Source organism: Microtus ochrogaster, chromosome 26 (assembly GCF_000317375.1).
Source record: "Microtus ochrogaster isolate Prairie Vole_2 chromosome 26, MicOch1.0, whole genome shotgun sequence".
Lineage (NCBI taxonomy): Eukaryota > Metazoa > Chordata > Mammalia > Rodentia > Cricetidae > Microtus > Microtus ochrogaster.
The window spans coordinates 282,492-295,539 of record NC_022025.1 but is presented as its reverse complement, the minus strand read 5'-3'; the positions used below and the strand labels follow the sequence as shown (position 1 = coordinate 295,539).

The following is a 13,048-nucleotide window of genomic DNA, read 5'->3' as shown; positions in this document are numbered from 1 at the left end:
AAAAAAAAAAAAAAAAAGAATGCAAACCGTGCTCAGGAAACTTCCCTGTTCTCCACTACATGAGCTAATCCACTCCTATGACTGCCACTGTAAAGCTCTGCCTCTGATGTGGTGTTTTACTTCTTGGATAAGAATGCAAGCCATGCTCAGGAGACTTCCCTGTTCTCCTTTTCAAACACTCGACTCTTCCAGTTTCCCCATCTCCATGAAGGGTGCTTAGTAGTTAATGTGCTTTATTTTTGTACTTTCATATATCAAACCTCAAACTTGAGCAACTTTAATCTTCTCAAAGCCCATTTGAATCTTTCTTGCTTCTGCTTGCTCTTATTTCTGGCTAGAATGCCTTCCATCTTGCTTCTGAACACCTGTTCATCCTTCGAAACTAGGAGGCAGCACCATTTATCCTATGATGGATTTCTACAGGGGAGAGAATTTGACTCATTTGTTGTCTGGTCTTTACTCTGCTGCCAAAGCATGCAGAATGTACATTGCTGGTACTTTTTGCTTTGTCTTTCTCCTGCTCTTTAAGCTTTCTGAATTTAGGTATCTTTGGCATATGCTCTGTAGCTTGTATCTGTCATTTAGTTAAATAGTCAGGAAATATGTGCACACATCACCTCCTTTGTTTTGATTTTGTCCAATGAGAAGTTCTGGAGGTAGAATACTGAGGATGGTGGTAATGAGTGAAAGTTTTGCCTATCAATCACATTCCCTTCTTATTCTGAAGAGTCTGATATTTGGTGTAATAATAGATTCTTTTCAAAAAAACAATAATTTCAGTCAGGCACTGGTGGTGCATTCCTGTAATCCCAGCACTCAGGAGGTAGAGGCAGGCAGATCCCTTTGAGTTTGAGACCAGCATTGTCTACGAAGCTAGTTCCAGGACAGCCAGGGATATACAGAGCAACCCTGTCTTGAGAAACAAAAAGAAACAAAAACAAAAACTAAAAAGGATACTTTCTGCCTGATTATTCCTGTATATTTTTAAGGAAGAAGACAGTTGCTTAGAAACATGAAATATGCCCAGTCACTACTCTTTCCTTAAGGGTTTAATTTATAAAGAAGATGATGTTTTGAAAAATATGCCATTAACCCAGGCTTAATCTCATTTGGTTACATTTCCAAGATGTAATTTAAAGGCAAATACCTAATAACTATAACATTTAATGCATTTTTTTTTCTTTTTACTCCAAGCCTTAGGTTTCAATAATTGTTTCACAAAACTTGTTTTTGTTTAGGCTCCTGCTATGTGGAGTACCTTTAAGTATTAGCTGGAGCTCTTTTACTCCTTGTTTCTCCACGTGTCCTTTCAATGCTTATCCTCACTTAGTACCGTTAAGTGGCTTTCGGATTAGTTTCTGTTTCACTCTGAAATAAATATAAGCTTTAAAATCTTAGTTTCTGTGTTTTTGTGCTCCTAGATCCCTGGTCTTTCCTTTTGTTTACATTTCCTGCCTAGAGCTAAGGCTGTTTATCCAATTTCCTCCCTGTGTTAGAAAGCTCCTGACTATAGCTACATGTAGACACATGACACCCATCTGCTTCCGAATCTGTCTGTAGGCTCCCAGCCAGCTTGGTGCTGTCACCTGATCCCTATTCTTCAGGCTTCCTCATTTCCCGCTTAGACTTTTTACCCAGTTTCCCTCCCATAATCAGAAACATGCTACCTGTAGCTGAATGCCACATCACGTGACAGCCATTTTCCCAGGGGTTGTCTGCATACTCTAGCCTCGGTACTTTGTATTTTCATTTTCTCTTGCTTTTTTTCCCTTTCAGTTCTGCACCAGTTTCTTGAGTTATTCACAGTTGTGAAACAGCCCCCTAGACAGACCCTGTCTAGGCTCACTTACTCTTTCTTAAGGTGTTCATCCTTCATCACTGCTTGGATCCAGATAAGCCTTGCTTTGCTTTTTGTGTCTTGCCAGTAACTAGAGAACTGGTGTTAATCTGCAGTACATTCACTGTGATCATATTCAACTCTTAGCGAATGTTCTCGGGAAATCTGCAATAGTCATTCACTGTGATCATATTCAACTCTTAGAGAAATGTTCTTGGGGAATCTGCAGTAGTCGTTAGAGAAAGTGTTCTTAGGAAATAGTCATTCAAGTAAGTGCTTTTCTGTTACAAATATGTTGAATTATTTTCAGCTATAATAATATCATTGTACAACAGATCTTTAATCAAAAATGATTTTTAAAAAGTAGTACAGTGCTTCCTCAGTGGGGTCTTCAAGGAGACCTTTGGCATTCAGAATTTTTTTCCATGAAGTGGTCTCTACTCTTTGAAACTAGAACAAAGTTATGATACCTCTGCTATCAGCTCACTAACAACTTTTATAATTCTCGCATATAAAAAGACAAGACAGATTATTCTACTATGAAGAATGAAGACAAAACTTAATAAACAAATCAAATGCCCTTTTTTCTTAAGCTATTGTAGTAATAGGGTAGAGGGCAAAGAGGCCAAGGCAGGAGAGTAGCTTGAACCAGTAGCTAGTAGTCTGAACATAAAAAAAAAAGCATTTGGATTTGAAAGAGGATTTGGAGGCAGAGGAGAACATTCGCGGAAATGCCCGATGTCATGCCCTTGTTTTCTTCTCTCTCCAGTTCCGCTATGCAGGTTGGCTGGACAGGCTGTACATGCTGGTGGGAACTCTCGCTGCTATCATCCATGGAGTTGCACTCCCACTTATGATGCTGGTGTTTGGAGACATGACAGACACCTTTGCAAATGTAGGAAACATGCAGCCAAACTTTACTGATGAAAGTAAGTATTGTTTGTGGTACTGATTGTGTTAGAAGCGTGCACAAATCACTGACCTGAAGTCATTCTTTGTGGGGTCTTACTAAGGGTACACTACTGTGTTTAGAGGTCTAGGTGGTGGAGGGGGTGAACGCCTGCTCATCCTTGTACGGAGCAGCAGATGATACAAACATCAGAGTAACCAGTGGAAGTGTTGGCAGAGATGTGTAGAAATTGAGAGGTAATCTCTGAAACATATAAAAAAAACCTCATAAAGCTTCAGGAAGAAGCACAGGAATCTCATCAGGCCCTTGAATGGAAAGCTCGGATCATCACGAGAGGCTGTGGCAGACTGAACGTGGGTAAAGAGAAGATTCTAGGACACTTCTAAAGCATTTGACCTGAGAAGCTAGAAGAACATCATCATTCTCAAATAAGTTGCAAAAGATGGAATTTCAGTAGATTTTAGCAGTAGTAAATGCCAGCAATTGTGGTTTGTATGTTGTTAAAGGTTAGGTCTTTAGGAGCAAATCCGGGAATGGAGAAATGGAACCAAGGAAAGGTTTTGTGAGAAAGCATGAGATCCTGGGCTCAGGAAATGTTTGATTAAGATAGGTGCAAGAGTTCATCCTCAATACCAGGAAGAGGTAGAGAACATTGTGTGCCAGAGTCCAAAGGTGAGTCCATGAGGAGGTGGGCTCTGAGGAAGCTCTCATGATAGCAGATCCTTTCCTTTGCCAGTGACTTGTTCCAGTACATTCAGACCCAGGGTTCGCCAGAGACCTGTTTTGGCAAGGTTGGGGATGGGGTTGGGGGCTGGGGAAAAGGAAGTTAGGACAGGATCGGAGGGTGAATCAGGATGACTGCTAACAGCGCCAAATTGAAGAAAAACTACACCTTTTATACTTTTAACATAGTATTAAACTGGGGCGGGTGAGCTGGAGTGTGGCTGAGTTCAGGGGTTGTAGAATATAGCATTAACCTTGAGAATAGGCAAAGGAGGGCACCAGCCTTATGTTAATGAAGGGCTGCAAATTCTGACTGCTTTCTCAAGCAGAAGCTTTCCTCAAGCTCCCAAGAGCATGGAGATCCTTATCCAAATGCCTGACCTTGGAAAAGGACTTTTGGGGAGCAGACTACACTACAATCTCCTAGTCTTACCATATGGGCCTGTTCCCTTCATAAAGCTCACGAAGGGAAGATCTAGAAGTCATAGTCTTTTTCCATTATACCCTGCCGTTCTGATTGCTGAATACTCTCTATGTTTATTAACTGAACTCTTGCTTTAATGGCCTCAGGCTCTGGATCTGGATTGTAGGTAGTTCATCCTTGGGATCAGGCGTGTCTAGTAAATCTCTAGCTTTCCGGTTCTTGGTTTAATTAGGAGGGCACAATGGGATTCTTGATCCCAAAGTGACGGGGATTTTTTTTCCTAAGAATTATTTTGTTTAAAGAGGCTACCATTGTACACATTTTCATCTTTTACCAAAGCCTGAACAAAATCTCCTAAAGGGAAAGGCATTAATAGTGAGAATCACTAAAATTGAAAGTAAACAGGTGCTGGAGAAGGGTCTGCAATGGTGAAACGCTGGACCTTTGTCAAGCAGCAATGGTCGCCATGTGGGCCACGCGAACGGATAGTACCGAAACCTGCATATATTATATCTTCATATACATACATCTCCATGATAAAAGTTTAATTTTTAAATTAAGCACAATAAGATTAATAACTGTAATAATAGAATAGCTATAACAATGTGCTACATTCAAGGCTGTGTGAATGTGGTCTCTCTGACTTTCTCAAAATAACTTACAGAGCCGTTCTCACCCCACTTCTTCTTGTGATGACGTGAAGTATTACAGTCTCGTGGCTGGCTGCAGGAAACTGAAACCACAAAAAGTCTAAATGTGGCAAAGAGGCTTCTACACTTGAGTTTTCTCATGCTTTTCAAATTTGCTTCATTAGGACTGAGATGAGAGCAGGAAAGTGAACGGACTATAGGGAGGATTTGCATGTCACACACCTGATTGGGAAAGACAGGCTAATAGCGCTAAGATTCAATCTTTAGGTCACCTCAGCCAAGCAGGGTTGAATTCTTACTAAACCAAACTACTCCAAGACTTAGGACTCAGTTGCCACACAGGTGGGGAAATCCTGAGAAGCACGAGGCTGTAGCTCAGTGACAGAGTGTTCGCCTAGCAATCATGAAGTCCTGTGTTCAGTTCCTAGGACTACCCAAAAAAGAAATACCTTGAAAATAGATTGATAGTTCTTGACTTACAAAGTAGCATCAACATTTGGAATCTTCTTTTTCCTTAAGGCTAGGGATTAAACCCAGGGCTTTGCAGGATGACATCTGGATTTTAAGTCTCTGGTGCATGCTGTGGAATCTTTCCCCTGGAAACGGGCATGTAAATACTAATAGGGGCATTTAGGGAATCTTTGGTAGTTGTCTTGGGTCCTGGAAACTACTTTGTATTCTTAAAGAACCTGTAGTTTACCTAAGTTTACTTACTTAAGTATTTACTTACTTAAATAACCTGTAGTTTACCTAAGTTTACTTCAATTCTGTTAATACAAATAATGGTTTGAGCTGGAAATTTTTCTTTTTTTTTAATATTTATTTATCATGTATACAATATTCTGTCTGTATGCCTGCTGGCCAGAAGAGGGTACTAGACCTCATTACAGATGGTTGTGAGCCACCATGTGGTTGCTGGGAATTGAACTCAGGACCTTTGGAAGAGCAGGCAATGCTCTTAACCTCTGAGCCATCTCTCCAGCCCTGAGCTGAAAATTTTTATAGTAGCTTTGAGTAATGTAAAATTTATATGCTTTTTCTCCCACCTTCATGATATTCAAAGAGCTTGCAAAACATCCTGGGTCAACAGCAAAATGTCATATTTCCTTTGTAACATTCACCCAAGGAAAGTCTTGAGTAGTCTTGAGTGTTTTCTGAGTTCTTTAGATCCTGTACACCCTATGTTCTGCAGCAAACTGCAGAGTTGGCTTTCTCATTGGCCTCTAGTGGAATAATCTCCCCTTACAGAATTCTCTAGCTGTTCAGCACACATAATGCATGCATTTATGGCATTCTAACCTTTCCCTGTGTTTTGTGAAGTCTAAATACAAACACTGCTCGACCAGTGTGAGAGGTGTTAACTAGACATGCTGTGGACACAGTATCAGGGGAGAGCAGTTGAACTCAGCTGTCAATAAAGAAATTATTCACTTGTTGAAATTTGACCTAGCTTGGGAAGAAACTGTCAGGTGACTTTTTGAAGCTAGAAGAACTGACTTCTGATGAGCAACAATCAAGTGTGCACATCAAGTTCATCTATTTTCCTTTGCTGAGACAAGACCTGAGAGAAAGCTCGTAAAGGAAGGAACTGTCCCATTTATTCCTACCTAGTTTCAGAGATTTTATTTTAAGTTTAGTTGCATCATAGAGCTGAGGAAAAGTGGAAATTATGGTAGCAAGAGGACATGAGGAAGGTGGGCTGTTCACCTCATGATGGCCGGGAGATGGCAGATAGAGGGACAGACACAGACACACGGGGAGGGGGAGGGTCCAGCCCAAGGCCAAGGTACTCTTCAATGGCCTGCTCCCGGCGACTTTACTTCCCTCACCTCCCGATTCTTTCCATTAGTCCCCGCCCATTAAGATTCCCATCCTCCCCAAGAATGTCTTCAAAGTGTGAGTCCATCTGTGGATTAACCCACAGCTCAGGTTAGGGCTATCATGACCCATTCATTTCCACCAGCAAAACATGAGGTGTTTTTTTTTTTTTTCAGGAACACCATATGTTATGTCATATTTTATGTAGTGGTCCTTTTTCCAACTCTATCATGTCTCGTATTGCTTCATTTCTCCATCACCTAGACATGAATTGTTTCTGACCTCTTTAAGGACACAAGTGACCTATGTATAAGGACGGACAGTGCTATGGTCTGAGCCCTTACGTCCTTCAACATCAACTGGGCCATCATGACTCTTGCTGTAAGGTTGTTGCGGGGCAGAGGCTTTGGAAGGTGGTTAGGTCTCAGCGAGAGGATCAGCACCCAGTCAGCAGCCAAGCTCTCCAGAGGGGAGAAGAACAGAGGTGGGAGATTGTAGCTGCTATTTCATCTGTGTTGCTGGCACTTAGCCCACTGAGCTGAGGGCAGGTTTCCCTCAGGACAGATGTGTGGGAAATGGATCTCCTAGGCTAAAGGTCCAGTTTCTCCTGCTTGTGGCTGATGGAGCATCCTGAAATCCGGAATCATAATGTTTGAGAGATAAAAGAAGCCTGTGGATCATACATGCCTTTTCAATCAGCAAACTCTCCAGTGACATCTTAAGTGACATCTGTCACGAAAACGCACCAGGAGAAAGATCTCAAAGAGATAGCCCAAACTTAAAGTAATAGAGTGGAATCCAGCCTTCTCGTGCCCCAGCTACAGCCTGTGTCTGCCGTCTTCCTCACCCACAGCTCTATCTGCCTCGCCATGTTCTAATTCTTGCCTGCCTTTGCCCAATTCTCTGCATGGTGTCACAGTGAGTTTTTCAAAAGCAGAAAGCACTTCGGTCCCAGTGTTTTCCCATAACGTGTAATAAGTTCACTTTGCATTCATTGGCTCATGTGACATGCTCTGCTCAGCCCCACCTGTCCCATAAACCTCACTCTCCTGGACTTCAGCTCGTGGCTGACTTGGGGTGGTTCCGACCCCACCTGTTTGTGCACATCTGTCTTCTCACAGCGGTGGTATAGTTACGTCACTGCTGTGCTTATGGGAGTCGTTACTCTGATCACCTGGTTCAGAGGTTGCTCTGCTTGCCTACTGTGACTTCTTGGGTGGGAAAAACACAAGGGATAAAAAGGAAGTTTGTAGACAACCTTGGCTAGAGTTTTCAGCAGTATCACCCTGTGCCATTAAATTTGGGACTTAAAGGTGGACGAACTTTCTGCTAGAACAGTGACCGGTGGGATTAGAAAGGGCGGCTCTCATTCTAGGCGTCCCTAGTGCCTGAAAACTAGGCCATGTGAAAGATGGCTTGAAAAACACCCTTTTAATTTGTGTTTATAGGAAAGCTTTTCCTCCTCAGAAATTGCTTCTGGAATAGGAGAATTGTTTCATTATTTAAAAAATGAAATGGTAACCGGGCGGTGGTGGCGCACGCCTTTAATCCCAGCACTCGGGAGGCAGAGGAGGTAGATCTCTGTGAGTTCGAGGCCAGCCTGGTCTACAAGAGCTAGTTCCAGGACAGGAACCAAAAGCTACGGAGAAACCCTGTCTCGAAAAATAAAAAAAATAAAAAAAAAATGAAATGGTTAGTAACAAAAATAAAAAAAGGATAATACTTCCACTATAACTTCAACTTCTCAGTAAGGAAAAATTACTAATGTATTCATGTCACATTTCCCCACCTTTTTAGTTCTTTATAATTTTTAAAATATTTATTTTTTGAGATTATAATGTAATTACATCATTTCTCCCTTTCCTCTTCCCCCCATATGGAGGGGGAAGACCCATTCTTTTTCTCTTTCAGATTTATAGTCTCCATCTCATAAATTATTACATACAGACATAAATATTCCTAAATATATACATTCAAGTCGCATATTTTTTATTTATACTTTTCCTAAGTGCTCAGTAATTGACATTTTTAAACATTCTGAGGTGCTTCATTTGGATAAAACTGTAACACGATGTAATCCCTAAATGGCATTTAGTCATGCTATGTACACGGTGAAGTTTCTCTGGGGTCTGACTTGAGTTTACAAAAGGCTGTCCTCACCACATAGAATCCGGTAGATTATTATCATGTTTATATTATGTGACTCTTAATAATACAAGGAGAAGAATTCTTGGATTAGCTATTTTTGATAAATTGTCTGATATTTAAAAATGTTTTATTTATTTATTTATTTATTTATTTATTTATTTATTTATTTATTTATTTATTTATTATTTTGGTTTTTCAAGAGAGGGTTTTTTAATAGCTTTGGAGCCAATCCTGGAACTCGCTCTGTAGACCAGGCTGGCCTCTAGCTCACAGAGATCCTCCTGCCTCTGCCTCCCCAGCGCTGGGATTAAAGGCATCCGTGGTGGTGGCTTTCTGAGACTGCTTTCCCATCTTTGGAACAGGCTGGGTCATAGTGATATATCTAGCTGAGCATGGGGACACAAAGAGCAAACATCACCCAGTTTTCCTCAGTTTCCACCCAGAGGAAGAGCGGGGCCAGCTAGAAGCGGTTCTGCTTTCATTCTTCGTTGACTTAGAAATTTTAATCCTGTGTCAGTTGCTATGGAATTCTGTGACAGGGTGAGCCGCTATGCTATGGCGAAGTCACTTGAGAAGGGGTCATGTTTTGGCTTATTTGTGAAGGAGGTGTATTTTCCTGGAGGGAAAAATAGTAAACAATAATCAGGTTAAGAAAGAAAATGAAAAAAGTGCTGAGGAAAAAGTAGATAACGTAGACAGAATTGGAGAACAATAAATTCCTTGGTGTGCTCAGAAGTCGGTTCTATGGAATGAGAGTTCCGGAAGGTGGGAATGGCAAAGAGCTGTGAGTTGTGTCTGGAAATTCGCATAATGAATGTGATATTTCAGAACCCAAGTGTGCAAAAAAAAAAACCCTTTTATTTTATACAACATAATTTAAATTCTGAGTCCCTCTTTATCTAAAGTGGCAATTGTTTAGGATAGCTTAGATGTTTTAATGTAGCTCTCACCTGAGACCAGCATATCTGTGTTTTCTAGACTGATGGGGATTGAACCAAGGCTTAGCACATGGGCGGTCTCTACCACTGAGGTACACTCCAGCCCACAACATAACTGTAGATGAGAGGGCCAAATGATGTTTGACACCATCCATACAGGAACTGACTCAAGCTTTTTTGTTCCCCTCCCTTGTGAGCACTAGAATCTGAATTTCCCCAGGTCCAAGGTGGCTCTGGGTGCTGTCCTGTGGATGGCTTCTCAATACACTATGTAACCATTCCATTTCTGAGGTCTCACTCTGGGGTCTGCATAGGTAGCCAGATACTGGCTTCTCTTTCCTGGATATTCTGAGTCTGTTCTTTGTGTTTGTTTGTTTTGTTTTTTGGGACAGGGTTTCTCTGTAGCTTTGGAGCCTGCCCTGGAACTAGCTCTTGGAGACCAGGCTGGCCTCGAACTCACAAAGATCCACCTGCCTCTGCCTCCTGAGTGCTGGGATTAAAGGCATGTGCCACCACTGCCTGGCTAGAAGTTTCTTTATGTTTTGGCTATCCTGGCTTTTTTGCTTTTCCATATGAAGTTGAGTACCATTCTTTCGAGGTCTGTAAAGAATTTTGCTGGGATTTTGATGGGCATTGCGTTGAATCTGTAGATTGCTTTTGGTAAGATCACTGTTTTTACTATATTAACTCTACCTACCCAAGAACATGAGAGATTGTTGCACTTTCTGGTGTCTTCTTCAATTTCTTTCTTCAAAGATTTAAAGTTCTTGTCATACAAGTCTTTCACTTGTTTAGTTAGAGTTACTCAGAAATATTTCATGGTCTTTGTGGATATTGTGAAGGGTGATATTTCTCTGATTTCTTTTTCAGCCCATTTATCATCTGTGCAGGGGGGGGTACTGATTTTTTGAGTTAATCTTGTATCCTGCTGCATTACTGAAAGTGTTTATGAGTTGTAGAAGTTCCTTGGTAGAATTGTTGGGGTCGCTTATGTAAACTATCATATCATAGTTTATTTCTGTATGCTGGGTTTTAATGGGAACCAAAGAAACATCAAGTGTTTGTGTTTGTTTTGTGTCGTTCCAGTTGTATACAACGATTCAGACATTCTTAGCGGCCTGGAGGATGAGATGACCACGTAATTATACATTATCCTTATTGCTATTGCTCTTTTCTGCATTGCTATAGTTACTGTAATGTAGTTACAGTTTGCATTATAATAGTACGATTAGAAGTTTTGAGACTATTAGTTTTCTTGGAAGATCCATTATAAATATTTTTTAAAGCAAAGTGTTTATATCATAAAATGTTCTAAGTTAAGTTTGAACTTCAATTAGACTTACGTATGCACTTGCAAAGATGAAATAACATATGCAGGGGAATTAGAGGAGTGGAAAGCCCCTTAGCTATATTTGAATTCACAATAATTGTTTTCAATCGTTCCCTAGTGAGAAGTTTGCTTCCTGGCTGTTTCCAGTCATGATATAATGATAAGTAAGATAAGTAAACAGAAATTCTTTAAACTCATGCTAAAAAGGAAAAAAAACAACATCCCAGAAAAAATAGAGTCACTCTGGCCTTAAATGACATGGGCAGACTTTTTATTTTGTTAATGATTTATGCACATTGACATTTATTCTGTGGGCTAGCTTGTAACAGATGTACAAAGGTATGTGTTGGTGAATCAGATGATAATGGCTCTGTACTTTACTATGGTTTCTTTGATAGTTGTAAAGAAAGTCGAGATACAATAGCATTTGGGAAGATAAAAAAGAAATACTTATAAGTATTTACTATAATGAGGCATATTTTTAATATAAGGGAAAGTCTACTCTCTTAAATAGTAAAATTTACGAGTCTTAAAATGCATTACAGTAAAGCACATCAGTATTTCATCATGTATAAGTTCTACTTGTTAAATGGAACTTGCTTTGAACTCTTCCTTGCATTATCATTTACACAGTAATTAATTATACAGTTAACTATTAACTAAAATTTAATGTTCCAATAACATCTTTAATAAGTATAGTTTATAAGATACACCTTGAATGATGACTTGCTTAGCAACATTCTGATAGATTGCTCTTGAAGTTGCGAACATAACATAAAAGGCTAGTTGTGTGTTATACATCTATTTTTAAACCTAGTACTTGGTGTAAGCATTCTTATTCAAAGATGGCAAGTAAAGAACATTTTAAAATATGCCAAATGGCATCCTTTAGTTAATTTTAGGATATTTGCTTTGAAAGAGATGTGGTTTGATGGTAGAGCATTTTCCTAGCATGGATGAGATGTGAGCTTCCATCACAAGCACCAGAAAAACAATTACAAGACACAGGGTTTCTATTTAACCTACATTCAGAGTGCTTAGTGAAGCCATGGGATCTTTAGCTATAGAAACACAGCAAAAAAACTCTTGCTCAGCTTTTCTAGAAGACCTGATTAAATGTTTCAAGTGGGAGGGAAGCCATTTGATTTATTGAACATTTTAGATTAGCTCTCAATAGCCAGTTGAGTAGATAACACGGGATCACTATCAATTTTGTCTGTCGTCTTCCAAGTTCTGCTAAACTTATAGTTCGAAAGATCAGGACACCATCTCCACCTCTTGATTCCACTTTCTAACAAGTCCATCACACCTTTCCATCTCTCAAGGTTCAAAGACCACCCTAAAGGCTTCATCAGTTGATACTGATGTAATAAAAGCAGACAAGACTCCAACTGTTCATGTTAAATTATGCGCCTGTACACTGACGATCTTTCAAAATCACTGGCATCCTCTGAGTAGTTACAGTGCACCAGACCCTGGCCAGAGTACATTTCAGATATATTGTATTTCTTCTAATATTTTCATAATATAATGGAAGCTGGAGTTATAAAGCAGCCAGCCTAAGTTTACATTGTAGTTAAGTGAAGAGCTGGGATTTTCCCCAGTGCAGCGACAACTGTTAACCATTCCTCTACATTAGTACAGATGTAGTTGCACGCTGACATGACAGTTCTGCTCCTTACAACCCCTTCCTGTCTGTTAAGGATGGTGGGATTCCCAGAGAGCTGAAGAAGTAAGACTCAACTGTGTTCAGAGGGAAGGACTGTTCTTGTTTTTCAGGTACGCCTACTATTACACGGGGATTGGTGCTGGCGTGCTCATAGTTGCCTACATTCAGGTTTCATTTTGGTGCCTGGCGGCTGGAAGACAAATACACAAAATTAGACAGAAGTTTTTCCACGCGATAATGAGTCAGGAGATAGGCTGGTTTGACGTGCATGACGTTGGGGAGCTCAACACCCGGCTCACAGAGTGAGTACCTAGTTTTATGCTGAAGTCAGATACACTTTTGTTCTCAATGCTGTGAAGTAGATACCAGCACCCTGTTAGAAGTGTAGGTGCATCACTGAGCAGAGTAAAGCCTTGTGAGCAGTACCTGTGTCTCACACAGCTTCTTGTTCCCAGTGCACTGGCAGAGATGGGGGGGTGGGAGGCGGAGCTGCTGCTTGCCTGGCACTCAGTGAGGGAACAGACTGGCAGAGTCAAATGCAGAGTGAGCAGAGCAGTGATTGCAGGGAGCAGCAGTGTGGCCTGTCCAGCCCCACTGAGTA

At 40.6% G+C, this 13,048-nt stretch overlaps 1 protein-coding gene across 2 annotated transcripts in view; it reads left to right on the top strand.

Moving 5' to 3' along the window:
- Window positions 1-13,048, top strand: part of Abcb1 (ATP binding cassette subfamily B member 1) — a 154,005-nt gene that overhangs the window by 91,140 nt on the left and 49,817 nt on the right. For both annotated transcript variants that reach the window (XM_026784634.1, XM_005358287.3), the window contains exons 4-6: window positions 2,607-2,766; window positions 10,535-10,586; window positions 12,558-12,749. In XM_026784634.1, coding sequence (XP_026640435.1) covers window positions 2,607-2,766; window positions 10,535-10,586; window positions 12,558-12,749 — 404 coding nt within the window. The remainder of the gene's footprint in view (window positions 1-2,606; window positions 2,767-10,534; window positions 10,587-12,557; window positions 12,750-13,048) is intronic.